The following is a 27584-nucleotide window of genomic DNA, read 5'->3' on the forward strand; positions in this document are numbered from 1 at the left end:
TACATCTACTCTATCATATCCCTTTATAAAATTATGTAATGATGATTCTGAACCCTTTGAAGACATTTCATCCTATCGAAGACTCATTGGCAAGCTCATATATCTTAACTCAACCAGGCCAAACATTACCTACATCAAAGAACAATTAAGTCAATTCATATTCAAGCCATCGATTACTCATCATAATGCAGCTTCTAGAGTCTTGCGATACCTCATGTCTTGTTTTGGAAAAGTCGCATATTTCCCTCAAAATTCCTCATTACATATCCTTGGAATATCTGATGTTGATTGGGCAGGTTACAGAGATACACATCGCTCAATTTCAGGCTCGTGTTTCTTCATTGGTCATTCCCTTATATCTTGGAGAAACAAGAAACAACACACAATTTCCAGATCTTCGTATGAAGTTGAGTATCGAGCATTAGCAGCAACCACTTGTGAACTTCAATGGACCTTGTACCTCTTGCGTGATTTACAAGTAACTTATATCAAACCTACAGTTCTATATTCCGATAATCAGAGTGCATTGTATATTGTTGTTAATCTCAACTAAACATTTGAAAATATATTGTCACATTGTAAGGGGGAAATTCCAGGCTAGCATCATGAAGCTACTTCCTTTTTTATCACAAAGTCAACTTGTTTAACTTTTTACCAAGTCTCTCTTACCAAAATTCTTCTTCATGTCCAAGTTGAACTTGATTAATATATGGGGGGATATTAACCCATAAGAATATTATTGGTGATAAAATAAGAAGTTAGTTTAGAGGTTAATTAGTTGAGGAGTTTGTTAACTTGTGACATAAATTACTATCAATGAAGTTCTTCTTCTATGCAAATATTTAGTAAAAGCTAAATATAGAAATGTCAGTTTCTCCAAAGAGTAATAATAGGAAAGTAACAAAGTTGATGAATCATGTTTAAGTGAAATTTTGTTCTTATAATTTATAGTATAAATAATACTATATAAACTCATAACATAACAACAAAGCAATACAAAATGTAATAAATTAAATTTGATTTCATAAGTTTAATATTTATTCTTTAAACATTTATACTTCTTCATATAATTTATTGTTCAAACTTTATTATTTTTTGTTCAACTTTAGTGAGAGTTTTGTTTTATATTATTATTAGAATCCAAATATCTATAACGATTCTAAGAATTGACATCAGAACAAACGTCAAAATTTAAAGTGGTAAATTTTTATTTTTTGAAGAAAATGGATTATACTAGTGGAAGAGTCAAGGTTGGGAAATATAAAATAGATAAGTTTAATGGAAAAAATGTTTTTTTCTATTGGAGGATGCAAATGAAAAATTTGATTATTCTATAAAAGTTGCATAAAGCCTTGGTAGAGAAAGAACAAAAACTCAGGGATATGAAGAATGAGGATTTAAAAGAGCTAGATCTTGAAGCTCGAGCAACCATAACCTTATGCCTTAAGAGGGATGTTGCATTCTTGGTTAATGAAGAAGCAACGGTTGTTGGCATGTGGTCAAAGTTAAAGAATAATTTTATGACAAAAACTCGAACAAATCGGATCTATTTGAAACCCAAATTATATACATGCAAGATGGATGAAGGCACCTAAAGATTATGTCAAAAAAATTGATAGGATTATATCATACTTGAAGGACATATAATATAAGATTGATGAAGAAGATCAGGTGGTCATGTTGTGTCTTTCATTATCAAAGTCATATGAAAATATAGTTCAAACATTGATGCTTGTGGATGATACTCTAACCATGGATGAGATTAGGACATCACTTTTAGTGAATGATCTTCAAAAGGCCGCTACAAGTGGGATGTTTAGAATTGGAAGATAATATAGAAAAAGGTCAAAGATAGTTTTCTTCTAAAGGGAGGACTAATGAAAGAGGGCATGGAATGGGAAGCAAGACTATATCAAAATCTAGAACTCCTGCAGAAAGAACATGCTTTTCATGTGGTGAGTTTGGGCATATTAAAGCAAAATTTCCAAATAAGAGGGTATTATTTAAGAAACAAATGAAAAACGGGAATCATCAAGAATTTTTTTATACCATTAGGCCAAAGAGGAATTATAAACCAGTTCATAAGTTTGAGTCAAACAAACCTCTAAGGCATTATGGGCAGGTAAACTTAGTAGAACATACACTCTCGGTTGAAGATGATGAGTCGGTCACCTTCAATAAAGCTATCAAAGACAAATATAAAGAGAGGTGTTTGGTTTATATGGAGAAAGAGGTGCAATCTTTGCATAAGAACAAAAGATGAGAGGTGGTCTCGTTCCCCATGGAAAATATTGTTATTGGTTGTAAGTGAGTGTACAAAACAAATGAGGATCCTAACAAGTTCGATAGTATAAGGTATAAGGCTAGGCTAGTGGCCACGGGATTTTCACAAAAAGAAGGGGTTGATTACAACGAGATATTTTCTCCATTAGTCAAACATACTTCTATTCGAGTGTTATTAAGTCTTGTTGTGCATGATGATCTTGAGTTAGAACAACTATATGTCAAGACAACCTTCTTACACAGTGGTTTAGATGAAGAAATCTATATGTATAAACCCGAGGGATACAATGTAGAGGGTAAAGAGAGTCAGATATGTCGCTTGAGGAAATCACTTTATGTATTGAAGCAATCTCCTTGCCAGTGGTATAAGTGATTTGACCCATTTGTGTTAAATCAGGATTTCTCTAGAAGTGGTTATGATTGTTGCGTATACATTCGTAAGCTTCGCATAGGTGATGATTATATTTATCTTCTATTGTATGTGGATGACATGCTCGTTGCTTCGAAAAGCAAGGTGGAGATAGATAGGTTAAAAACTTAACTTGGTGAAGAGTTTGAGACAAAAGACTTGGGAGTTGCAAAGAAAATATTAGGTATGGAGATTAGAAGAGAGAGATCAAATCAAAAATTATTATTGAGTAAAAAAGGCTACATTGAACGAGTTATTGAAAGGTGCTAAGTCAGTGGTGACTCCATTGGCTCCACATTTAAGCTCTAGTAAACAATCTCCCATTACACGGAAGATAAGGCATACATGAAATGTGTTTCTTACACTAGTGCAGTTGGCAGTTAATGTACACCATGATGTGTACATGTCCAGATATTTCACAAGCGGTTAGTGTTAGTAGATTCATGGCAAATCCTAGAAAGGAATATTAGGAAGCAGTGAAATGGGTTTTAAGGTACTTAAAGGGTATCATTGACACATGTTTGTGCTTTGGTGGAAATACATGTCAATTAAACTGCTTTGTTGATTCCGATTATGTTGGTGATCTAGATAGATAATAATATACTACTTGTTATATATTTAAAATATAAGATCAATGTTACAAGCTACAGTGACACTATCTACTACAGAGGTTGAGTATATGACCTTAACAGAAGGAGTGAAGGAAACATTGTGGTTATGGGGTCTTCTAGAAAATTTGGGTATTAAGCAAGAATATTTGGATATAAGTTATGATAGCCAAAGTGCGATTCATTTGGCTAAGAAACAAGTTCATCATGCTCGCGAAGCATATCAATGTAAGACATCATTTTGTACAGGATGTTGTAGAAGGTCATATATTCTCTTACGAAAATACACACTTATGAGAATTTTACATACATGTTAACTAAGGTGGCAAGTTCCAACACTGCTTAAACTTGCTAATTACTATTTTATATTCGTCCAAAATTTAAATATTTCAAATAATGATCGAGATGGAAAATAATGAAAATATTTAGCAAAAGCTAAATATAAAATAAGTAAAATCGAAATTGTCAATTAATGTGTAATAATAGGAAACTTAAACTAATCATGGCTTTGTTCATAACATCAAAAATACAACACTACAAAGTAAAAAGTGTAACGGAATAAATTTGATTTCATAAGTTTAATCTTTCTTTTAAAAATATTTAGAGCTAATTTGTTTTAACTTTTAAAAAAAATCTTTGTATTTTTTAAAATAAATTTTACAAAAATATTTTTTGAAATATTATAAATTTTTTTAAATTTATTTTTTTATAAATTAAAAGACTAATTTTGATATACTATAACATAAATTTATATTATTAAAGATCAAAGTATACTCAAAATTACAGTTTTTTCAATTATTTTTAAGAAAAATTATTTGAAATAGCTTTAAAACTAAATAAATTTTTAAAATTTTGATATAAAAAAAGTCAATAAAATAATAAAACGTCTAAAATAACATTTTAAGAATAATTAGTCAAACCAAATTTTTATTTAAAACTTTTATAAAAAAAAAATTTATAAATTTTTTTCATATACTATACCAATCATTAAAAATTAAAAAAAAAAAAGTCCCTTATACTTCTTCGTACAATCTATTGTTCAGAGTTATATTATTTTTTTGTTCAACTTTATTATTAGAAGCTAATTTTCTGCTGCGGCTTGCCTTTGAAGCATTTGATTCAGTCACGATTTTTTTTTTGTCAGAACCTATGATTTTTTTTTGAGCAAGTACCTGGCTAGTTTTGGAAAAGTATTAATGTTGCCAAATTTTGTCTCAATACAAGAGATCAAACACACCCCTAACCTTTGGAGTTTATGGGGTCATGCAATTAAGCTTACAGTAATGTTCTCCTCTTCTCAATGCTTGTGGAAATTACCCTTCCACATCAGACAATATTTCTGAAACTCAGAGCTTACAAATTGAAACATTAGACCAGTGACTTTCGTTTAAAGGTCTCAACAAATATGAATACACAATCATTATTTTACATTCTAAACATAAACATAACAAAGCTTCAAAGCTAGATCACTGAAAAATAAAACATGCTCTAACTTTCAGACCATTCATTCTGAGCATAATATAGTGCATCTAGCCATCATCTGATACATTTGCATGACATAATCAAAACTTAATGAATGTTTGTATAGGAACCAAGTTCGAAATAATCACAGCGGTGATTCTGACAATCTCACACTTAATTAGGCTTGAAGAATTTCAATTTGAGTCCATCATTAACCATGCTCCAAATACCTCCAATAGAAAAGGCCAAGCTAAAAGCAACTCCTAACCAACCAAGAATCCAATTGAAATACCAACTGAAGCTATATTTCGTCGGCTGCTTAATAAGAACCCACATGAAGCAAGGATATGCAAAAGTGACCGGAAGAGTGAGTCCTCCTAACAAACCAGCAAGACTCGAGAGGAAAGGAAGTGCCACTCCTATGAAAAAGGAGACAAATCCGAAGAAAACTCTAAAACCTGACCGAACCCATATCGAGCAAGGACGGTTCGTTCGACTGGTGTATCCGGCTTCAAAACTGTCAAAAGCAGGCATTGAGTATATCTGAAAACTGCTCAAACAGCTGAACACTACAAGAAGGAAAGTTAAGGCCAGAATTCCTCTTGAAATGTCATGACTGTGAAATGCATATAGAGCTGTCAAAATCCCTCCATTAGGCATCTGTTACAAAATCATAATTTGTTCAGAAGTTTCCAGGATGGCTTATGAAACCAGTTTGACTTTCTTTTATTATTTTTGTTAGAAACTGCTTATACATAAGCACTTATATGATAAGAGTTTACTTACTTGGTTCCCATAGGCCCAAAAGCCTCCAATGGCCATAGGGAATAAGCACATTGCAATGAAGAAATAAGCAACCTTGGCTCCTTTCCACATAGGCACACGAGCCGGGTGCTTAAACGTCGAAGGCATTGTGGCCTAAACAAAAACAAAGTGCATATCATCAAATACTTATTATAAATTTGAAGTAAAAACTATACAAGTATATATCCAATTCATTTTTACCTGAATTTCTAGGACCAAATTGTGTCCTCTGAAAGAAAATGCTATAATTCCAAGTGCATTCAAGGCGAGAAATAATGAAGACGAAGGCGAAGCCAGCGATAAAGGTTCGTAAGAGATAGAGGGTGGTCTTTGTTGGCTCACGGAAAGAACCCAAACCATGGTGGAGTAAGTAATGGCTGTAACAGCTCCTATTAGTGAAAGTCCTGCAATTGAATTGAGGTTCGGAAGCTGAGAAAGAACGATAGATAGAGAAGTGAAAACAAGGTACCACTCCACTGTGGTTAAAGGATTTGAGGTGCATGTTGGACCACAAACTATTTGGAAAAACAGTTTCATGGTTTCCCCTCCGACAAGAATCAACGCAGTTGCAGTTCCTGCTGATAAATAAACAGTCGGGAAAAGTGCAAGCCATACTCCTAATCTTTCTCCTGCAATACAAGGTAGAAAAATTATAAGCCGAACATTACTACACCGCAGAGATAGCACGTGTTCGAATAACAGCTCTGGTTCAAAAGTAAACGAATACGAAAAACGCAAACAAACTTACCAAATGCTGCTTGTGCTAGCTCCACATATCTGTTGTACCTTTTACCTGGAACTGCTTCATGCAACTGAACCAAAATCCATAAGGTATAAAGTTGCCAACAATATGCCACGGTTAGGGAAATAATTCCCCAACTCCTGAAAAATATTTGGACACAGCATTACTTAGTATGATGATGAGACTGAAATGTTTTTCTAACACCACATCACTCCATACTAACTTTTTTTATCAGATCAATTCAACAAATTCTACATTCTTTTGTATGAGTGCTTATGTGAAAGCTACTTATATAACAAAAGATAAATCAAATCAAATTGTTTTTATATAAGCTATAAACTATCCTGAAGAGCTTGTGAAAATAAGTCTAAAAATCAATTTATGGTCATGTTATAAGTTGTTTCCATAAACTTTCTCATAATCAAATAGTCTCAGAAGTGCTTATGACAATCAATAAGTTTAAATAAATCTAAGCAACTAGTAAAAAAGAACTTGCATAAAAGGTGCTACCATAACAGTACTAGAAATTATAGCAAAAGATAAACTAGTACTAACCATTAAGCAATTTGATGGCCAACACAATGGTCCATCAACCAATAACAAAAAGAGAGAATATGGACATAACTCAAAAAGTTGCTTAAAGCAAGGAGCTAATTTCGCTTTAAGAAACTCAAAAGATAAAGGGACAAATTAACAAGCCTTCTCCCCTATCTCTTTCCATTAAGGCATGCTTGTGAAAAACTTGGCCCACATTTCAAAATCCCTTCTTTTTATGTCTAGTAAAAGGACAACATATTGGAGATAGTGAACCTCTTTTTTTATCCTAGAAAATGAAAGTAAGGTTTCTGCCAGAAAGTAATAGAAAGAGAGAAAATAAAGATACATCTCATAAGTAGTACTTCTCAACCTATTGCAAACAGAGGTAAATTAGCTTAAAAAATGAATCCAAACTTGTCTAAAAGATTTAAAACACATGAATCATAGTAAAAGGGCATAGCATAGAAAACAGAAAATGTAAGAAAATTATTACCAGCCAAGATAAGCAAAAGCAACAGGCAAAACAAGAGCCTGAAAACCAACACCAGCATTGAGATTATGAAAAGTAGAGTAATGAGCATTTCCATTACGAGACTCAGTGATTGGAAGCCAAGCATCTTGAGGGTTAAGCTTTGTCAAATGACCAACTTCCTCCAAATAACCCTTCATATTTATAAGAACCCTTTTCATTGGTGTCCCTATAGGACTCAAAAACCTTGGCGAAATAAAAGATGTTGGTGTCCATGCATTTGATGATTTAGCTTCCTTTGATCCCTGTCTCGGTGACCTTTGTCCTGACGGTGTCAGTATCTCAGGTGTGGACACTCTTGGTGTCGCAGGTATTGATATCAGTTCTGTTTCAGGTCTCTCCTCCATCACAGAAGTTACCTGATTCAAATGAAACTTGTTTTGGATACACACAAAAAGAAAGTTGAAAAATGAAAGAAAATGAAAGAAAACGAATACTACTACCTTAGTGTAGAAAGGTTGTGAAATGAGGTTAGAACATTAGTTAATGGTATTTAACGTTGGAATATGTTTTTTTGGTGTTGTTTTCAATTGTTTGGTCTATAAGTGTGGGAATATAAAATGATTTGTGGGTACGAGAAACCATAATGATATATCTGACTTTGTTCACTTTGTTTGAGGAGAAAAAGGAAAAGTTAGAAAAGAGTGTATAGTTGTGTTGTGTGAGTGTGTTTCTGTCTCACTCAGTTCATTGCTTTGAGGGTTGCAGGGACATGTTGAGTGAGTGTGTTGGTGGGTCTCTATGGTAATGAAAGTGGCCGAAAGGAAGAAGATGGTTTGTGACCGTTGATGAATGGTGTGGTGGGGCATGTGATGATAGAATGAATGATGGTGATTGAATTGTGATTGAAAGTTGAGAGAGAGAGAGAGAGAGAGATGAGTCATGTGAGAGGAGTGGACAATGAGTGGTGTGTCTAATTTAATCAATGATGAGACTTGTCATGATACATCAAAATGGAATGTTTAATCAAGATGTTCCAAAATTGCTTGGGTCCATCATAATGATTTTGACTTAGAGCACTATTTGCACTAGAGTAGCAAAGGACATCATAGGAAATAGAAAGTGTGTCAAAATGGGGCGAGGCAAGTATATTAGAGGTGATTATGGAAGATAGTTTGTCTTGCCCCGTAAAAAAAAAAAATAAACAAAGCATCTAAAATACAATGTACAATAAAATTTAATTGATAAAATGGAGAATGTGAGTCAAAAACCTTAATTTAACGGCATTTTCACATATTTTTTACAGGCTAAACGTGATGGTCCCATTTATTTTATGGCCTCTAATTTACTCCCAAAATTTATTAGACAATTTTAACTTTTCATTTGTAATGATAATAAGTTTTGTTTGAAGTGAGAGGGTTTATATATATAGAACAGATAAGGGAATTGTTAAACCTTGGAAAAATATGACCAAAAACAAAACCTTGTAATGGATGTGAAAGTAGGAGCGTAAAAACATGGAAAAAATAACATGTCTGTCAGAAATTACAGACAACCCCACCACCACGTGTCTTCCTGTCTTTGCTGCGCCTCGCATGTGATTCTCGTTGACCATTTGACCATATAAGCATGATCCTGTGTTCATGAGTACATAGATATTATTGTGTTGCTTCATTTCAAATGATTTCTTTAAGCATGAAACAAATAATATCATGCTGTTCTGCATTTAATTACTCTATCATAACTTTTTTCTAAGTTTTCTACATTCTATGTATGAGTGATACTACCAACTAGATATTTACCTCGTGCTTGAAATTATACTTTTGGAGTTATAATTTTAAAAGTAAGTAATGGTATTTAAAAATAAATTTAATTGATATATATTGTCAGTGTAAAAGAATTTTACACCATCAGTAAATTATAACAGTTGAATATTGGGATAAATTTGACTTTTATTTTTAAAATTTATAAAATAATGTAAACGGGTGATGGTGATGAATCGATAGTGTAAATTTTTTTACACTGACAATGCATATTAATTAATCTCTTTAAAAATATTGAAAATTATTTGATGAAAATAAAAATTAAATTATGGTGGTTCTTCACGAAATAAATTCTCTTATTATATTTTGAAATAATTCTTTGTTTTTTCAATTTTAATCAAAAAAAAAAAGTGATGATGTGTCTATTAATTTTAATATGTGACAGAATTAGACTAGTGTGGACAATTGTCATTCTATTTTATATGTTATTTATATTTTTTATATTTAATTATTTAATTTAACTTTATTTTTAAAATAAAAATATATATAAATTAAGTTAAAAATATATACAAAATAACAAAGTCAATAAAATAGGAAAAATACTTCATTTTCACGAGCTTCGTCTTTCTCAATTACTCATTACCTTCTCATCCACATCATTCTCCTATTTCTTATCGACTTCAATAATATTTATCATTCCCACTCTCTTCTTTGTAGTGTTCATCTTCTTTGGTTGAATTTGGTTTCAAATTCAAATTATTCAACTGCTAAGGAAAAGGTTTGGTTGATTTGATTTTAAGGTGGGTTGAGAAGGAACACAAAATTTTGCATTCTTCGACTGGGAAGGAAAGGGTTTGTTTGATTTGGGTTTGGGTAATAATGAGGATCAAGAAATTCATCGGCTGTGGAGGAAGTGGTTTGGATCAAAAAGTTTAGTTGATTTGATTTATGGGTGGTGGGTGGGGTGATGAGGAACACATAATTTCTATTATTCCCTTACAATTTACATGTATCACTCAGGGTTTTGACGGAGATGAGGAATCTTATGTAGTTAAAAGTTATTGTGAAAATGATGCCACAAAACAAAGTATAATCGGTGTCTTTATCAATAAGAAAACCACAAAGTGAGAAAGAGAGAAAAGAGAAAAAAAGTTGATTCAAAGTGGTATAAAACTATGAATTTGTGATTCAATTATAAATTAGAGAACAATGTTTACAATTGAATCTCAACCACATCACTTTCTCCTTTTTAATTAGAGTTATTGAGAAATGGGGAGTAGTATGTTATTTATAAGAGAACTAAAACCCTAGCTTTTCGACTAACATACTAAACAAATATGCTAACAGACTATCCCATTTCGACATGCTAGCAACCTAGCATATTTCGACAACTAAACTAACTCTTCGACTTCAACAGATTTTGATCCAACACTAGCTTATAACTCATAAGCTACAAATCTCCCCCTTGGAATACAACTCTGAACCATGAAGCGAACTAGTTGTCATCATGCAGTCTTATCAATTGCATACAGTGGAAGAACTTGTAACTTGGCAATGTCTTAGTGATCATATCAGCATCATTGTCATCAGTCGAAACCTTCAGCACTTGGACTTTTCCACGCTCGATTGTCTCTCTGACAAAATAGAACCTAACATTGATGTGCTTGGTTCACTCATGATAGGTTGAATTCTTCGACAGATGTTTGTCACTTTGACTATCACATTTAATAGTGATTGTGTGACCTTGAAGTTTCAGCTCTTTAGCAAAACCTCCAAGCCGCACTACTTCTTTTACAACATCAGTAAAGGCAATGTATTCACCTTTAGTGGTTGATAAGGCAACAACCTTCTGAAGTGTTATTTTCCAACTGATTGTTGTGTCAAACATAGTGAAAATATATCCAGAAAGAGATTTTCTGGAATCCATATAACCTGCATAATCAGAATCGACAAATCCTTCGATTTCAACTTTGCTATCACTCATGGCTCCACAATAAACTAGGATCCTTTTATATATCTTAGAATCCACTCCAAAGGTTGCTAGTGCGCCTTTTCAGGATTGGCCATATACATCCTTACAAGGCTTACTTTGTATGCTATGTATGGTCTCGTACAGACCATAACATACATCAAAGAACCTATTATACTAGCATACTTAATGTTATTCATATTGTATCTTTCGACTTCAGTACTAGGACTTCGAGTCGTACTCAACATGAATTAAGGATTTGTTGGTGTTACAACGGGATTTGAATTCGACATACCGAATTTGTCAAGAATATTCTTTAGGTATGTCTCTTGAGATAAGCATAATCTTGACTATTTTATATATCTTTGGATGTCAATCCTAATAATTCTGGCAGCAACTCCCAGATCCTTCATGTCGAACTCCTTATCGAGATTAATTTTCACCTTAACTACATCCTCGATATTGTTGTTTGCTATGAGGATATCATCCGCATAAAGTAACAAAATAACAAATGAACTTCCAGGTCGAAATCTTGAGTAAACACAATGCTCAAACTGGCTCCTAGTGGAACCTACGTGTGCCATGGAGTTTCACAGAATCACTGTGATTTAGGAGACCTACTCACGTGAGGTGAGAGGTTCTGCTTATGACCGGTGATGTTTGGTAGCAAGTGTATGATTATTGACGATTGTATGTTAAGGCGGTAGTGAGAGTTGTGCTCTTTTGGGGTGTTTAGAATATGTATTACTTGAGGTTCATTTGTTCTCCTTGAGATGAGATGTATTTATAGAGGTCTCTAAGACATAGAATTTAAGTCACCCTTCATGGTGTCAATCCATTCCTTCTTCTCCGGGGGAAGTTATTGACCACCTATGTTTTAGGAGTTAGCGGAGACTCCTTCTTTATTGACACCGCGTTAGGATTTCCTCTGGGTTGGTTTCCGAGTCATCCCCTAGGCGATGAAAATCCTGGATGAGGGCACCCTGCTGCTTTAGGGCATCCATAAAATATAACACTACACAAGGCATATACCATATTACCCTTTTCGATTTAAATATTGAACTCTTAAATATTTATCCTATTACGCAAGATGAGAAAATTCCATTTAGGTCACTCATATCCTTCAACATGATTTGTGGAGTACTCATAAACCGTCTTTGTAGTCATCCTATTATGGACAATGTTTAAATGACAATAAAGTATTTGAATCCGTATATATGGTCTATAGTGGTTTCAGATTGAAGGGTGGTATACAACATTATCACCTTGAGAATAACTTATGACATTGGCATAATATTTTATGTAGTATTCTCATGGTGGGTCAATTCGATATAAATATTACTCCTAATATGTATACCTATATGAATAATTGATAACTCTTTATACATGATCTGTGTGATGTGATCACTAGTTGATCCATATAATAGTCTCAATGCTTTAATACGATCTCACTTCACAATAAAACTTGACTACTATTTTTTAAGAATTGTGTTATTATGTTTAACGGGGCCTCACGACTGAGTCACACTTAATACTTCATCAAACATACTAGTTACTATAGATAATTCAATACAAGTACCAATTTTAACAAAATAAAATAAAATAAAAAATAAATGACTTATTATTAATAGATAATTCGATACAAGTACCAAATTTTAATCACACAAGTTTTTTTAATAGAAAATTTCTTCTACCATTATTTCTCTCATTCTTTTATAAAGTCTTTTTCTCCAGAGTTTCCTTAATGCCAAGAGAGTGAAAAGTTCAATCTGAGACTTATGTTGTATTATGTTGAAAGTGTTTATTCAAGAGTGTAGTTCTCTTGTGATCACCTTGTAATAAGATTTGAAGATTGCAAACTAAATCTAAAAAAGTTTGGGTGAAGATATTGAGTTGAGCCTATGAAAAAGTTATGATATATGTTGTAAGGTTTGTGGATTGATCTTGTTCAAAAGTTAAAGTTGTTGTGATGTTGTTTGGGTTGATCTTGTAAAATTCTCAAGATTGTTTTAGTGAAAATCTCAAGGGGGACTCTTAGGGAATGGAAAATGCCAAATGGTTTAGGCCAAACCAAGATAATTCTTTAGTGTGGCCTTTCTATCCCATATCTCTTTTATTTTTATATTATCTATTTTATTTCCGCTACTTATTTATATATCTATTCTCTTCTCTATTATTCGATTGTCCATTATCTACTTTCTTCCACCATCTAACATAAATATTTTTAAAATCAAAAGTTTTATAAATTAATTTTTTGGAATTTTGGAGTCACTTAGTCAACAACATGAATCTCTCCATTCTAAAGGGAGAATGTGGAATGCATCCGGTCGACATGTTAATTGATGTCGTGACTACACATGCATTCTTACCTTCATGGACGAATATTCAAGCTAAAATAAAATATTTGTAGCAAATGAAGATATCCATAAAACAACCGTCATATGACAAGGTGTGCCATGGATTTATGAGAAGTTGTTCATGCCATTTTTATTGAAGAATACATGTGACACTTATCAGAGATAAATAAATTTCATATTTTATGACCTCATTGGTAAAAGTATATATATATTATGTGGTGATCTAGTCGAACAACTTTCGAAATCATTTGATAAAATTTTAACAAGCCTTGAAACGAATGGCGTGGCATGATTTGAAGATGCATCCAACTAAGTGTATGCTTGGGGTCTCAACTAAGATCATTCTGAATTCACTAGTACATTACAAAGGTATGCAAATGTTCAAGAGAACAACTAAGGTAATCTTATGGATCTATGTGCTTGCAGGTACATCAGTCTGCAACCGTCAGATGACCATATTGGCTTTGATGATGACAATATCTTATATTTAACGACATTTAAGTCCTTGTCTATCAATAATAAAAAATATCTTTTTGAGATCAAATTTCAAACCACCTCAAAGATGACAACGCATAAGGTCAAATGACATTTGGTAAAGTCTTTGGTAACAATGTCCAATAACCTATGATGATGGCGTCTGATCAAAGAAGTTATTTAAAGCTTCATCAATTAAGAATGGTCAAGTTCCAAATAATATTCTAAATCAATGATGAATCAAGCAAGATAACTTGAAGCTCCAAAGTTGTGAAAGAGAGGAAGTGTGAAAGATCGACCAATCTTGTGCTCAGTGTGTGTCTGAGTGATTAGTTTAATGTAAATGTATAAAAGTATTCATCGAGATACTAAGGAAGCCCTCTTTCTCTCTCTCTCTCTCTCACGCACACGCTATACACACACGCGCGCACACATACACCCCCACCACACACACACACACATTCAAATATGTTTCGAAGCCTCTTTTATTTGATAAAAGACCTAATAATATTTTTATACGTGTCCTTAGTTGATTATTGACTTGTTTAATCAATTAGGGGAACTTTTTACATTTGTTAATCGATTACCATTTTAGGTTTAATTGATTAACACATTTGTAATGTGTATAATCAATTAGAGAAACATTTAATCAGAATAATGACGATGCAATTTAAAAATTTTCCCTATTAGGGATGTCTAATCGATTAACTAGGATTAATCTATCAAGACATTAAAAAAAATTGGATCATTTTCTTTTCAAGCCAATTTTTCTCCTTTATATAGAGGGTTTATCCTCTCTTTATTTTACATCAGATTTTGAATTGAAAACTTTTTTATCTCATTTTATACCTTATTCTTCTTTATTTTCTAATTCTTCACTAAAGTTGCCTTAGCGACAAGATAGTGAAAACACTTATGTGAGTTCAGTTGTACTAGCATTGTGTTAAGTTTGTATTCTACTAGAGAGGGTGCTTTCTCTTGATTTATATCTGTGTAACAAGTTTTTGTTTTGTTCTCAAGCTTATTCAGCTCTGCGTTTGGTTCTTGAGATTAGTCCGTTAAAGTCTTTGTTTGATTCTTGAGATTAGCATGATAAAATCTCTATTTGATTATTGAGTTTAGCATGTGAAAAAATATACTTAATCATAGCCTTATAAACACTTTATTTGATTCATGAGATTAAGGAGTTAAAATCTTTATTTTATTTGGTTCACGAGATTAATGAGTTAAAATCTTTTTTTGATTGTAAGAAGATTTGTGAGTTTAACTTGTAAAAAATTCTCATATCTTTTAATAGAATTCTCAAGAAAAAACTCTTAAGGATAAGAGTTAACCAAATAATTAGGCTTATAAATCTTTGATACATATTTTCTTCTCATGATCTTTTTATTTTCATCTCTTTATTTCCTTTACGTTGTACTTCTCTTTCTCTCCCTTTTTTTAATTCTTTATTTCTCTCCCTTTTTTTAATTCTTTATTTCTTATTCTATGCTTGTTTTATTAAATTAACTTAAACAGTTTTATAAATCAAATTTTTATTAGACATCATTTTTTAATCATTTTTTAACCGGCACAACTCACGCCCATTGATGTTTGGAGTCACTTGATCTACATATTTTAGAACGAGGCCACCCCGCACCAAAAACGAGTTGGAATGTATCTTGGAAAATACTAAATTTATAGAGGTACATATTCACTTGGGGCTATGAAGGCCATTTCAAGAAAAACTAAGGCAACCTTAGAAGCGAGGCCACGATGCACTAAGGAAGAGTTGTAGGGTCTCTTGGAAAAGATTACCTTTATGAACAGGTTAATATCCACCTGGGGGATGAATGAATTTTCACCGCGTGAGGAGTCGACCAACCAAATGTCTTTGATCAAGTCAAGGAAATATTGGTTAATCCATAGGTGCTTGTACCATCAGTATTAGGAGAAGATCATTGAAGTTGTAGATTAAAGCTGAGGAGGAATGCATCAATTTTATGATGGCTTAAGATAGAGAATGATTTACTATTTCATTCAAATTCTATTCAATATGATTTGCAATGAATCACTATTGATTTCATGCATCATCTGTCTCCAATGCTTTAATTACTTAAAACCAAAAGCTGGCCATATATAATCATAAATGTAACTGATAATAACATATTTATACATATGTTGAGTTGGCTTTTTGCATGTGCTTCCAAGCTCAATAATGTGAGAAACTAACAATTTGTTGCATTTTGATATGGAGTTAACCCTATGATCAATTGTCATTAACAAATTCAATCAACTAATTTTCTAGTCACATTTTTTATGAGTATGCTTAAGTAGCTGCTACAAATCCTTCTTTAGAATCTCCAAACACTTGGTTCAGAATCATGGCTAATCGAATTCCACCTTGAGCAATTCGTTGCATCACAAATGGCATCCTTGAGTCGAAGTACTCTTCTGCAAAAACCACACATGCAACAAAATCCGTTAACATATAGTGAATCTGTTAAACTCGTGCTAACCGTAGTTGAACTAACCAAACCAATCGATAAGTGATTAAATTTATGGTTTGTAACTTTGAATTACCTGCAAGAGTTGTTCCGGATTTAACTCCTTCATAACCCCATTTGCAAGCAATTTGTATGCTCTCTTTAGCCCAACTACATGATTATTCCAAAACAATCACATTCAATATAAGAAATCTAATCATTAACAACAAAGAGCCAAATAGATTGATTGAATTCAAAGTGAAAGCGAAAAGGTTCTCACTTATTCACACAAAGAGATAGATCATTACAATGTTCCCAAGAAGCAACATCTTCTGACCAGATTCCCTGCATACAAGAAACAATAACTTGTTGATTTTATTTCGAATCAATCAAAAACTCCACGCGCGACAACAAAGTTTGATTATTCCTACATTGGTATAGTTCTTCTCAATGTCTTGGAGGAGGAGTGTCACATCTTTGTCATAATAATCTGCTAATGCAGTGAGAATAATTTCTCTGTCCCACACCTTATAATCATAAACAGCATAAAAACAAAAAGTCAGTTTCCTTCGCCTCCAAGAATCTTGAATTCGCTAAGCGAAACTGTTTCGTAAACAAGTTTTCTAGTAACATAATTTTATCTTACATGATGCAGATTAGATTTGTGCCTATACCAACGTAGATCAATCGCGTTTCCACCTTTGTCCGAGGTGAATCCAACATGCATCGGCTGAAAGAGAATAATAATTTTATCAAATTAACTTTATCGAGTGTATTCACTATTAATAAATATAAAATGAATAAAATTAAAGATCTTCGTGAGACAAACCTGATGAATATCTCCCATGAAGTGCGCCAAGAACAATAATGCCTCAGTCATATTATCTGCAATCACTTAAATAATCAATATTAAGTAAAAAATTTGAAAGAGAAAAAAATCATCGACACGGGACCCTTACATCGCCGATCAGAAGTTCCTTCTTTGTAATGTGAAAGTTGAGAAGTGAAATTTTTGACAGCTCCGGCGACACACATATCTTCATGACAGTCCCCTATGTTTGTTAACATCAACAAATTCTTGCATAAGTAATAAACATTTTTGAGATTTAATAAGAACATGAACATGTCAGATATCAAAATAACTAGATATAAACAACGCTTACTCGAATACTGAAAACCACATTTTTTATCGGGCGTGTCGATGAAATGAAGTGGACTAGTCCATTTATATTTGTACCAGTGTCTAATTTGGTCAGGCCATACACATAATGCTGATAAATTACCATTCACAGAGGGAGGTAACAAATGATGAATTGCTTCTGATGCTTCAGGCTTTAAAAGTGCCTATAAATTCGTAAAAAAATCGTATTTAAACATAAATTACTTTACGTTAGCGTTCAACCGATTTTTAATATGTTGTTACCTGTGCAATTAGACATGTCATTTCATGACCCTCTTTGCTCCATCCGATGACACCAGGTAGTATAATAAAAGAAGAACATAACAGCAACATAAATCCAAATGGAAGAGACAGTATCAAGCCTTTCAATCTAGCCATATCTAATATTTTCTAATGACCTTATATTTTTCAATTTGTTTTCCTTATGAAGGGTACATTACATTACATGCATATATATAGTTGCATTTATAGGAAAATTAGCTTCAAAGGACACGTTATGGGAATATTATTGAGTACAAGATTGAAACACCTATGTGTTTAAGTTAAGTTTCAAGTTGACCTTAAGTACTATTGAAATGGCATATTCTGGTATATACAAGGTAGAAGAGACATTATATAATATGTAAATAATTGAGACATGTGAGAAAGTGTTGTGAATTGGGTGTTGAGTAAAAGGAAGCATAATTTGAGTTTTGAGAAATTGGAGTTCTTTGCTTATGGTACACTGTTACCTACCTTACCTACATGCAATTGCAAGCAACATGTTTGTGATCACACGATATCCATGACTCAATGATGCAATTGTAAAACTAATTTCCTAAAAATTTATAATTGAGTTAACATATTTGCGAAGTCGAAGTTAGTTCTGAGCATCTATTAGAGTTATATTTTTAGAGATAGAATTAGTTTCAAGGTTGAGTGTAATATTCCGTTTTATACCAAAAAAATATATTTGTATATTCTCATGTAAAACTGATTTAATTTTAAAAATTAATTATGATTTAAAATTAGAAATTAGAGTTTTTGGCTTTCAGAATTAATTTTAATATTATTTTGTATTCAATTTAATTTTACATTGAAAATCAATTTATTGTACCATAAAACTAAACATACAATAAATATTGAAGCCAATAAATTTTGAGATTTTATGCTAACACCCACATTTTGACCCCATACACTCCTATATATTTTCACGATACCTATATTATTTGTCAAAATTTTATCAAAAAGTTCGAGCGAAAAATAGAACAAGTAAAAAGGTCAATACAAATCATAAAGTTTAGTAATATATATAAAAAAATCTGATATACCGTATATTTCAAGCAACTAATATGTGGTGAAATAAATCGGATTTTAAAAAGATAAAAATTTACCAGGACTTTCGTTAAACATTGAAAAATCCTATAGTTATAAAAGTATTGATTTTTTTTCAAAATTAGCCATAAAAAATCAGACTTTTAGTGAATCTCTTAAAAAAAATGATAGTTTAAATTGAAGGGTTGAGATTTTGCCGACAGTTTTATACGCCTACGATTGCACCGACCGTTTTGTGAAGTCTAGAATGAATCCAAAGTTGTAGAAATAAAGGTCGTGTGTTGTTAAGTAAAACATTTTACAATGCTTCCGTTTTTTATTAAGGCACAAGTGTATTTCAATGGGGTGAAACCTCTTATAGAGTTTTGGCTCCCAGAGGGCACCACATGTCTCGTCCTCCTAAGATTCAAGTTAAATAATATATTATCCGACACCGAGAACAAAAAGATGAGTAAGATCGAGTTTCGTGCAGACTGAACTGATATTCATGAAAAATGTGAAATGCAACTTTATTGAATCGAAGACCGATGAAGATTTGAAAGTTATGTGGAAACATATCAATGTAGACAAACTAAGGGATCGATCGAGTTTGATGTAATAATTTCTAGATCTGTCGACGACATGATCAAGATGTTGGAATGTCAAGAATCAACTGATAGTGTTTAGGTTTTCTTATTTAGTCTTATTTTTTAAGTTATGTAATTATTTGTCTAAATTATGTAATCATTTGTCAAATGTTGTTATGTTCATTATGCAATAATTGAATTGTCAAAATGTTATCCAACAAACCATGTTGTGCAAGTGTGTGAGTAATACCACACATAATATACAAATAATACAAAAAATGATAGTAAGGTCTAAATAGGCCCCCCACATACTAGATGTGTTGCATGCGATGCCAAAGTATAAACCTCACAATCTGGGCTCACCAAACCCATGATGTTATCCATAATGACTACTATCATCTGCCAGTGCTAAGCCTCATCCGCACCACGTGGATGCGACAACACATCATCAGAAGGCCCTTTAACATGAGAAGGTCCACCATGAGAAAGTACAACATCATCTTCATGTTGTCTGGGTGAGATGATACGAGGGTGTGATATAGTAAGGTTCCATTCCAAGTACCCATCCACACACTCCACAAGGAACTGAACATCCACTACATGTTCTCTAACGGCACATGCCGAACCCAAATTGTGACCAACAAACTAGTTATGAATTCCTTCATATGAAATAACATGGAATGGTCATGGGATTTTCTGGGCATATTCAAACTGGCGCAAACACCTCTTAGGTAAGTGTAAAGCCACTAAGGTCTTCCATCGCAAATTAAAAAAACATTTAAGTGTCATTAAGCTCATGATGCACTTTATGGTCTGCTTATGGTGTCCAGTTTACACTATCTGCAGTTAGTGTAACAATCCTCTTCATGTACTCTGCAACACCTCACAGGTGTGCATGCCTGCCCCTCCATCTTTTGGGCATTGCGGACTCAACAATGGTAAAAAATAATTTGCCTTTCACAAAATGGATGGAAAATGCTCGTATATCCAGCACTGCACAATAACATGGACTCAGATAACCAACAAAAATGTCATAAAGAGAACTAAAATAGTAAGAAATAATAGTTTTTTATACCTAAAACAGGCTCATATAACCGGTAAGTTGCCTTATAAAAAAATAATTTTCACTCCAAACACAACATATATAACAGTCAGTGCAGCACACCCGCATACCCAGCTACAATGCTTAAGGAGACGAAATAACCACATGTACTTCGCATCGACATAAACATGTGACTTATCCTCTAAGATAGTACATCTTATAAGATGTAGCATGTATACCATAACGGTTGTCTCATACATACCCTGATGCACTAGATCGACATACATATCATGTAGCTAAGATAGGCAAAAGTGAGCACCCTTATTAAAACTAAACTCATTTATCACTTACTCCTCAGTAACCCCAAGTCATGTACAACAGTCATACATGCAAGCTCTTGGCTAATGATAAGAGCGATGAAGAAACTACCTACCAGCGGAAGATGGAACAGAGATGAGACATCATCCAATATAATTTTCATCTCACCACATTTAAGATGGAAGAAAGATGTCTCCTTGTTCCATCGCTCAACAAAGGTTGCCAATAGATGACCATTGATCATTGTCAACAAACATTCCACGAAGATCACAATCATAAATAGTTACCTTGACTTCCTCTAGCGTCAGGACATCTAAGAACATCTTCTCTCCCTCCCCCTATGAGCGGGCACCTTCAGCGGAGGGCGGTCCTGTAAAAAACAAAGTAAAAAACGTCATTTATTTTCAACGTATGAATAATAAATAAAGTCATATCATTAGCATATCATATACATACCTCTCCTTGGCATAATTTGAATGCCACATGATCAACATATCTAGTGAGCGAGCACAAAACAATCACTGGACCCTATAAGAAAACTTTCATCTGCGTGTACAAACAACTCTATCAAAGCCGCAGCAGTGACCTTTGTCTCAATCCGAGGAGTAACATTCATATCATTCGTAGCAGGTGCCTCAATAGCAGTTTGCGGAGTAACCTCTATAGTAGTCGGAGCCTCTGTCTCTGAAGGATGTGACACCTCTATCTTGGCCACCATCTGTCTGTCATTCTCACAACTGCTTGGACATCCTTAACAACATGGCCATCATCATGATTTCTACTCTATCTAACAACATGCATAAACTATCTACATCAGATACTACGGGGTACACAAAATTGTTAGTCCGGCAATTGCCTCTTGCGAGAACCGATCAGAGATACTCTACTCGCCCAGAGATGCGAGACATCAACGTTATTGTCCCTCGCTTGAGCCCTCGTTGCAACAACTTCAGTTCTATCATGGTACCGATAAGCAATCATGCAATTCGATCCTCTAGTCCTTACTCAAAAAACAAAACAAAAATATTTAACCTACCAAATTTTTTGAAAAATTCGGTTAAACCATGACAATTTTCGGATTTATTGAAAAAACCAATACAAACAATACGTGTTACCATATTTTTTGAAAAAACCATTAAAATGCCTACTCTTTTCTGATTTTTTTTTTAAAATCTATAAAAAACCATGCTTTTTTTTAATCAAATTTTCAAAAAATTCAAAAAAATATTAGCATTTTATCTATTCTTTCAAAAGAATCTGATAAAAATGCATGCAAAACATGTGTTTTTACCGGGTATTTCCAAAAATGCGGTAAAAATTCTTGATTTTTATCTAAAGATCTGATGCAAACACATAAATTTGATAAAAAATGATTCTTATTAGTCATAAATGCGAGTTTTTCCCCATATACCCCAAAGTTGAAAATAAATTCTCACTTTGCCCCACTATGATTTTTTTTCCCAATCTACCCCTTTTTATTATTGGGCTCGTCCATCCATTGAACGAGGGCATGAAGGCCCATTGCGCCTTGTGTGGCCGACGGAATGAAGAACTTTTTTTTTAATTTTTTAATATTTTTAATATTTTATTAAATAGTTTTCTAATTATTATTAAATATTTTTTAATTAATTCTATATTTAATTAATATAATTGATTTTTTAAAAAATAATAATAATTTTTTTATAAAAATATTTAAAATAAAATGTAAATAATAATAGTTTTTTATGATAATAATTTTTTTTTGATATTATTATTTTTAAAATATTAATAATAAAAATGATTATTTTTTAGAATATTAATAATAGAAATAATAATTCTTTTTTAATTCGTAAAAAATATTCCGAATATAGGTTAAAATCTTTTATAATTTAAGACGGATAAAATATTATTTATCAATTTTTTTAAATTATTTGGGACAAAAAAATATCATTTATTAAAAAAAATAATACTTTACATAAATGAGTATACAAGAGACAGAAAAGAAAAGACGAATTCAAATAATAAAAATATGTGATATGAAATAATACGAATACTATTGTCATTATTATAAGTAATAATTTTTTTTAGATATAGTAAATAATTAAAGTATTATAATGATTAGATATATCATTTATTCAGTAAAATTTTTTTTAAAAAAATCTTATTTATAATAATGACAATTATTTACCTATTTCTAACCTTATCTATAATAATTAATATGTTATGTTTTTAATAATTTGTCATCAATGTTAATGGATTTCAAATATTTTTAATAAATATCTCAAATTATAAAAGATATTTTTAATAAATAATACTTTCTCCGTCTTAAATTAAAAAAGATTTTGAGCCTTTTTCAGTTTATATTTGGAATATTTCATATGAATTAAATATCAAATACTTTAATTATTTATTATATCTAAAAAAATTATTACTTATAATAATGACAATAATATTCTTATTATTTCGTATCAGATATTTTTATTATTCGAATTTGAATGGTCTTTTCTTTTCTGTCTCTTGTATACTCATTTATGTAAAGTATTATTTTCAAATATTTTTAATAAATGACATTTTTTTTGTCCCAAATAATTTAAAAATATTGATAAATAATATTTTATCCGTCTTAAATTATAAAAAATTTTAACCTATATTTGGAATATTTTTTACAAATTAAAAAAAAATATTATTTCTATTATTAATATTCTAAAAAATAATCATTTTTATTATTAATATTTTAAAAATAATAATATCAAAAAAAATTTGTTATCATAAAAAACTATTATTATTTACATTTTATTTTAAAATTTTTTATAAAAAAATTATTATTATTTTTAAAAAAATCAATTATATTAATTAAATATAGAATTAATTAAAAAATTATTTAATAATAATTAGAAAACTACTTAATAAAATATTTAAAATATTAAAAAATTAAAAAAAAAGTGGGAAGAAATTAAAAAATTAAAAAAAATTAAAAAGGGACAGATTGAGATTTTTTTTTCAGAATGGGACAAAGTGGAAATTTATTTTCAACTTTGGAACATATGGGAAAAAAGTCCATAACTCCAACAGTCTCTTTGAAAAATGATAAAAACAAAAGATTTTTAAAAAAGTCAAATTCTCCCGATAATTCTGTAAAATAAATTTTAATATTGTTCAAGGTTAATAGGATAAATGCATAAAATGTCTGTGGCGTGAGGTCAAAGTGTAAGGGTGCCAGTATATAATCTCATATGTTTTGAATAGTTTCCTCACTCGCATGGGCTTCATAGTTTTGGCCCAAGAATAAACCCAATAAGCCCACAAACCAAACCCTAGTTAGTGTAACCTTAACACAATATATTGAAGCCAGAAACCAGTAAAAACCCTAGCGAACTCTAGCAGCGGCACAGACAGAGAAATCAAAAATGAAGTTCAATCCACGAGTGTCGAGCAGCCGTCGCAAGAGCCGCAAGGCTCATTTCACGGCACCATCCAGCCTCCGCCGTGTTCTCATGAGCGCGCCTCTCTCCGCCGACCTCCGTGCCAAATACAACGTCCGTTCTATGCCGGTGAGGAAAGACGACGAAGTTCAAGTCGTCCGTGGTACATTCAAAGGCCGTGAAGGTAAGGTTACACAGGTTTACAGGCGCAAGTGGGTGATCCACATCGAGCGCATCACAAGGGAAAAGGTGAATGGATCCACCGTGAATGTTGGTGTGAACCCTTCCAAGGTTGTTATCACAAAGCTGAGACTTGATAAGGACAGGAAATCTCTTCTTGATAGGAAGGCTAAGGGACGTGCTGCCGCTGATAAGGAGAAGGGTACCAAGTTTGCTCCTGAGGATATTATGCAGACTATTGATTAGTCCTTCTCTTTTTTGAGTAATTGTGTTTTTTTATTTTATTTTGGTATTAGAAAATTATTATATCAAACTTTGAGGTTGTTCTTCTTTAATTTGTTATGTTAATCAAACTTTTTGATTTATCTATGCTTTTAGTAATCCAATTAATCCACCGTTTAATTCCTGTGTATGAATTAATTATGTTAATTCTGTACATGGTTAAATATTTTCTGGTTTTATTTGTATTCGTTAATGTTTTTATGCGTTAGCTTACCGCTTTTGTGTGATGAGAGATTCTAGATCCATTAGGTTTATGGAATTATGGGTTTTTTCTAATCCTCCATGATTACCTATCATGCGTTTAGACTAGTTCGGTTTTAGATATTGTCTGATTCTTTCTGTTTAGAACTATGGATGATGAGATTATCAATTTAACAGTTATCCCTGGCTGATGTTTCAGGTGCTGATAATTTGTATTCTGACATATTTCTGGTAGATACTTTAATTTTCTTAAGTTGCATTCAGTTTAGCTTGATATATTCTGTGTCTTGTATTGATATTATTGTTCTTATTTAGTTTTTATGCAACATTTACTCTCAGCTGCCATCATTCTTTTTTTTAGTTAAGTGATTTAATTTGATTTCAAAGTTTTGATTACACAGCATGTGATTAACTATTAGTTGCTTTACCCCATTTTCTTGTTTCATACTAAATAGACTTTCTTGTGTGCAACTTTCCAATCCTTATTAATCTATTTTTAATGCATCTATTTAGTTTTCGTTTCTGCTAAGTGCCATGAATGATGAGATTAACAATTTTACAGTTATCCCTGTCTGATAACCTAATGCTGAAATTGTATATGCTCTGACATGCTATCTTAGCTTTCTAATTATCCTATTTTTTGGTGTTCTTTGACTGCAGCTTAAACTGGTTATTGTGTATTTGTATGCTAAAAAGTATGACTGAGTTTGTTTAAGATGCAATATGTTTGCTTGTAGAATGTCTATTTTCTGAAGTTTGAACACACCTCAGAGTCATTAACTCTTTATTCTGTCTAATCTCACTGAACTTCTTTTTAAGTGTCAGAATGGATTTTTGATAAGTTGCCTGTTATACATGCAAATGATTGTTAAAGTTTTCTTTCCCTTTTTTTTGTTTTGGATAATTTGTTTCTGTTTTTCAACCTACCATGCATGATTATATGTATTATTCCTACTGTGGAGTTTCTTTTTCTTTCTGCCAAGCGCCATGGGTGATGAGATTGACAATTTTACAGTTATCCCTGTCTGATAAACTTGATGATGAAATTGTATAGTCTGACATGTTCTTGGTGTCCAATTTATGAATTTGACACTTATGTTTGATAAGTGTTGGCAGTTCAATTCATGTTTGAACTTGGATAATCTTTATTTTTTTTTATTTATCAAAATGTTATGACCAGATTTGCACTTTTCAGTTCCTGTCTGATAATCTAAATCCTAAAATTGTGTTCTTTTACATGCACTTGCTAAATCTGTGTACATGGTTTCTATTTTATAATCTAAATACTATGTACGTTCTATTTTATTTGAATTTGTGTGATATTGATTACTATGTTTGCTTGATGAAGGAAGATATTTCAGTTCTTCGAACTATAAATATATATTTCCATTTTTTGACTGATGTATTTAATGTAAAAATCTGAAATGCATGCTTGCATATAAAGAGTGAACAATGTTTAAACATGAGTACTCAAACATAATCAAGGTAAAATAGACATTCGTTTTATCTAGAAAATGTTACCTATGTATTTAGTCATAATTTTTGCCTCTATAATTTGATTTGCAATCCTTGGAACAATTAATTTTGTTTCATTGCACAACTCTTCAGAGGGGTTACAATCCTTCAATTTCGTCATATTGGGGTTTGGTAGACTTTAGGCTTGGTTGCTCTTTGTCTTGAAAACATTATGACAATAAAAAAGTATTTGATACAATGTTTTGTTGCATATTAACCTCGAATAAAGTTTTATAATTGATTTTGAAAACATTATGACAATAAAAAAGTATCTGAAAACTAACAACTTACCTCATATCTGTTATTGTAAAAGGTTCTGATTGGATTGAAATCTACTATTAACTATCGATGTCAAACCTAGTATGTTGAGATGGTTTATTGGGTTGGGCCTTTTTTTTTATTGACATTTCTCACAAATTACTAACTTAAAACCAGGGATGTTCCTGGTTCATGAATTGAATTGAACCGAACCATATTAGTGGTACAATGCAGTTTTTAAAAACTACTTTAGTACAAAAGTGGTTAATCTGTTTAAGTGATTCGGTTCAAAACCAATTTAGAACCGGTTCATAATTTTAAACCAGATTAAAATCAATTATTTAAAAAATTGGTTAATTTTTTCACCAAATTCCAAACTGCTTTTTTTATATATTTATAAAAAACTGTTTCCTTTTTATTTTTATAATAAAATTGAATTTTCAAATTAAATTCAAATATGGATTTTAAAACAAATTATATAGCAGTTTTTTTTAAAAAAATTGGTTTAAATAGAAATTTTTGTATAATCAATTGTGAATGTTCCGTATCATTTTTTCTTTATTGGAATTGTCGTTGAACTCATACATGTATTTTTCTTTGACACTTAAAAATAAAAGTTCTGTACATTTCCTTTAGGATTACAATGAATGACCATCACTTTCTTTAACCTTCCATTACTTTAGGATTACAATCAACAACTATGCTTTCTTCACAAGAAGTTTATAACGATTACTATATTATTGGCCTATAAAATTACATACAAAATTTGAAACAGAACAAGGTAATTGTCACAGTCGTGTTCAGCTAACAATTCCATAATCAACTTTGCTTGTTAATAGCAGTTAGTAAATTCTATGGTTTTTCTTCTATTGAAAATGAGCAATGTCTTGTTGGTGTCTTCTCACTGCAGGACCATTCAAATCAATATCAAATGTAATTTTTTTCTATGCATAAAACAGTGCAAACAATATTATCCATTAAACTTT

The 27584-nt window shown here is 31.8% G+C and overlaps 3 protein-coding genes and 3 non-coding genes across 7 annotated transcripts; 4 read left to right on the plus strand and 2 right to left on the minus strand.

The window, feature by feature from the left end:
• Window positions 1-4636: 4636 nt before the first annotated feature.
• Window positions 4637-8263, minus strand: LOC127082678 (lysine histidine transporter-like 8). 2 transcript variants are annotated; one of them, XM_051022911.1, is made up of 6 exons: window positions 7814-8263; window positions 7338-7732; window positions 6314-6447; window positions 5767-6194; window positions 5548-5679; window positions 4637-5421 (listed from the first exon to the last, which is right to left on the minus strand). In XM_051022911.1, exons 2-6 carry the CDS (start codon window positions 7718-7720, stop codon window positions 4936-4938), a joined length of 1563 nt encoding a protein of 520 aa, XP_050878868.1. In that variant the 5' UTR covers window positions 7721-7732; window positions 7814-8263; the 3' UTR covers window positions 4637-4935. The 2 variants fall into 2 exon arrangements, with proteins under 2 accessions (XP_050878868.1, XP_050878863.1); XM_051022906.1 differs by having other exon boundaries at window positions 7817-8260.
• Window positions 8264-15971: 7708 nt separating this feature from the next.
• Window positions 15972-18098, minus strand: LOC127082690 (endonuclease 1). Its single transcript, XM_051022919.1, has 9 exons — window positions 17765-18098; window positions 17505-17685; window positions 17301-17393; window positions 17171-17226; window positions 16988-17071; window positions 16773-16868; window positions 16622-16686; window positions 16439-16512; window positions 15972-16309 (listed from the first exon to the last, which is right to left on the minus strand). The coding sequence occupies exons 1-9, from the start codon at window positions 17897-17899 to the stop codon at window positions 16185-16187; spliced, it is 909 nt and encodes a 302-aa protein (XP_050878876.1). The 5' UTR covers window positions 17900-18098; the 3' UTR covers window positions 15972-16184.
• A 5900-nt stretch (window positions 18099-23998) lies between these two features.
• LOC127082699 (60S ribosomal protein L26-2) lies at window positions 23999-24707 on the plus strand. Its single transcript, XM_051022930.1, has one exon. It carries the CDS (start codon window positions 24148-24150, stop codon window positions 24586-24588), a length of 441 nt encoding a protein of 146 aa, XP_050878887.1. The 5' UTR covers window positions 23999-24147; the 3' UTR covers window positions 24589-24707.
• A 263-nt stretch (window positions 24708-24970) lies between these two features.
• On the plus strand, window positions 24971-25053 carry LOC127116771 (small nucleolar RNA R38). Its single transcript, XR_007801561.1, has one exon. It is a non-coding gene; the product is annotated as a small nucleolar RNA R38 (small nucleolar RNA).
• Window positions 25054-25355: 302 nt separating this feature from the next.
• Window positions 25356-25439, plus strand: LOC127116772 (small nucleolar RNA R38). The gene has a single exon (XR_007801562.1). It is a non-coding gene; the product is annotated as a small nucleolar RNA R38 (small nucleolar RNA).
• A 369-nt stretch (window positions 25440-25808) lies between these two features.
• Window positions 25809-25891, plus strand: LOC127116773 (small nucleolar RNA R38). The gene has a single exon (XR_007801563.1). It is a non-coding gene; the product is annotated as a small nucleolar RNA R38 (small nucleolar RNA).
• The last annotated feature ends 1693 nt before the right edge of the window (window positions 25892-27584 follow it).

Source organism: Lathyrus oleraceus, chromosome 1, assembly GCF_024323335.1.
Source record: "Lathyrus oleraceus cultivar Zhongwan6 chromosome 1, CAAS_Psat_ZW6_1.0, whole genome shotgun sequence".
Classification (NCBI taxonomy): domain Eukaryota; kingdom Viridiplantae; phylum Streptophyta; class Magnoliopsida; order Fabales; family Fabaceae; genus Lathyrus; species Lathyrus oleraceus.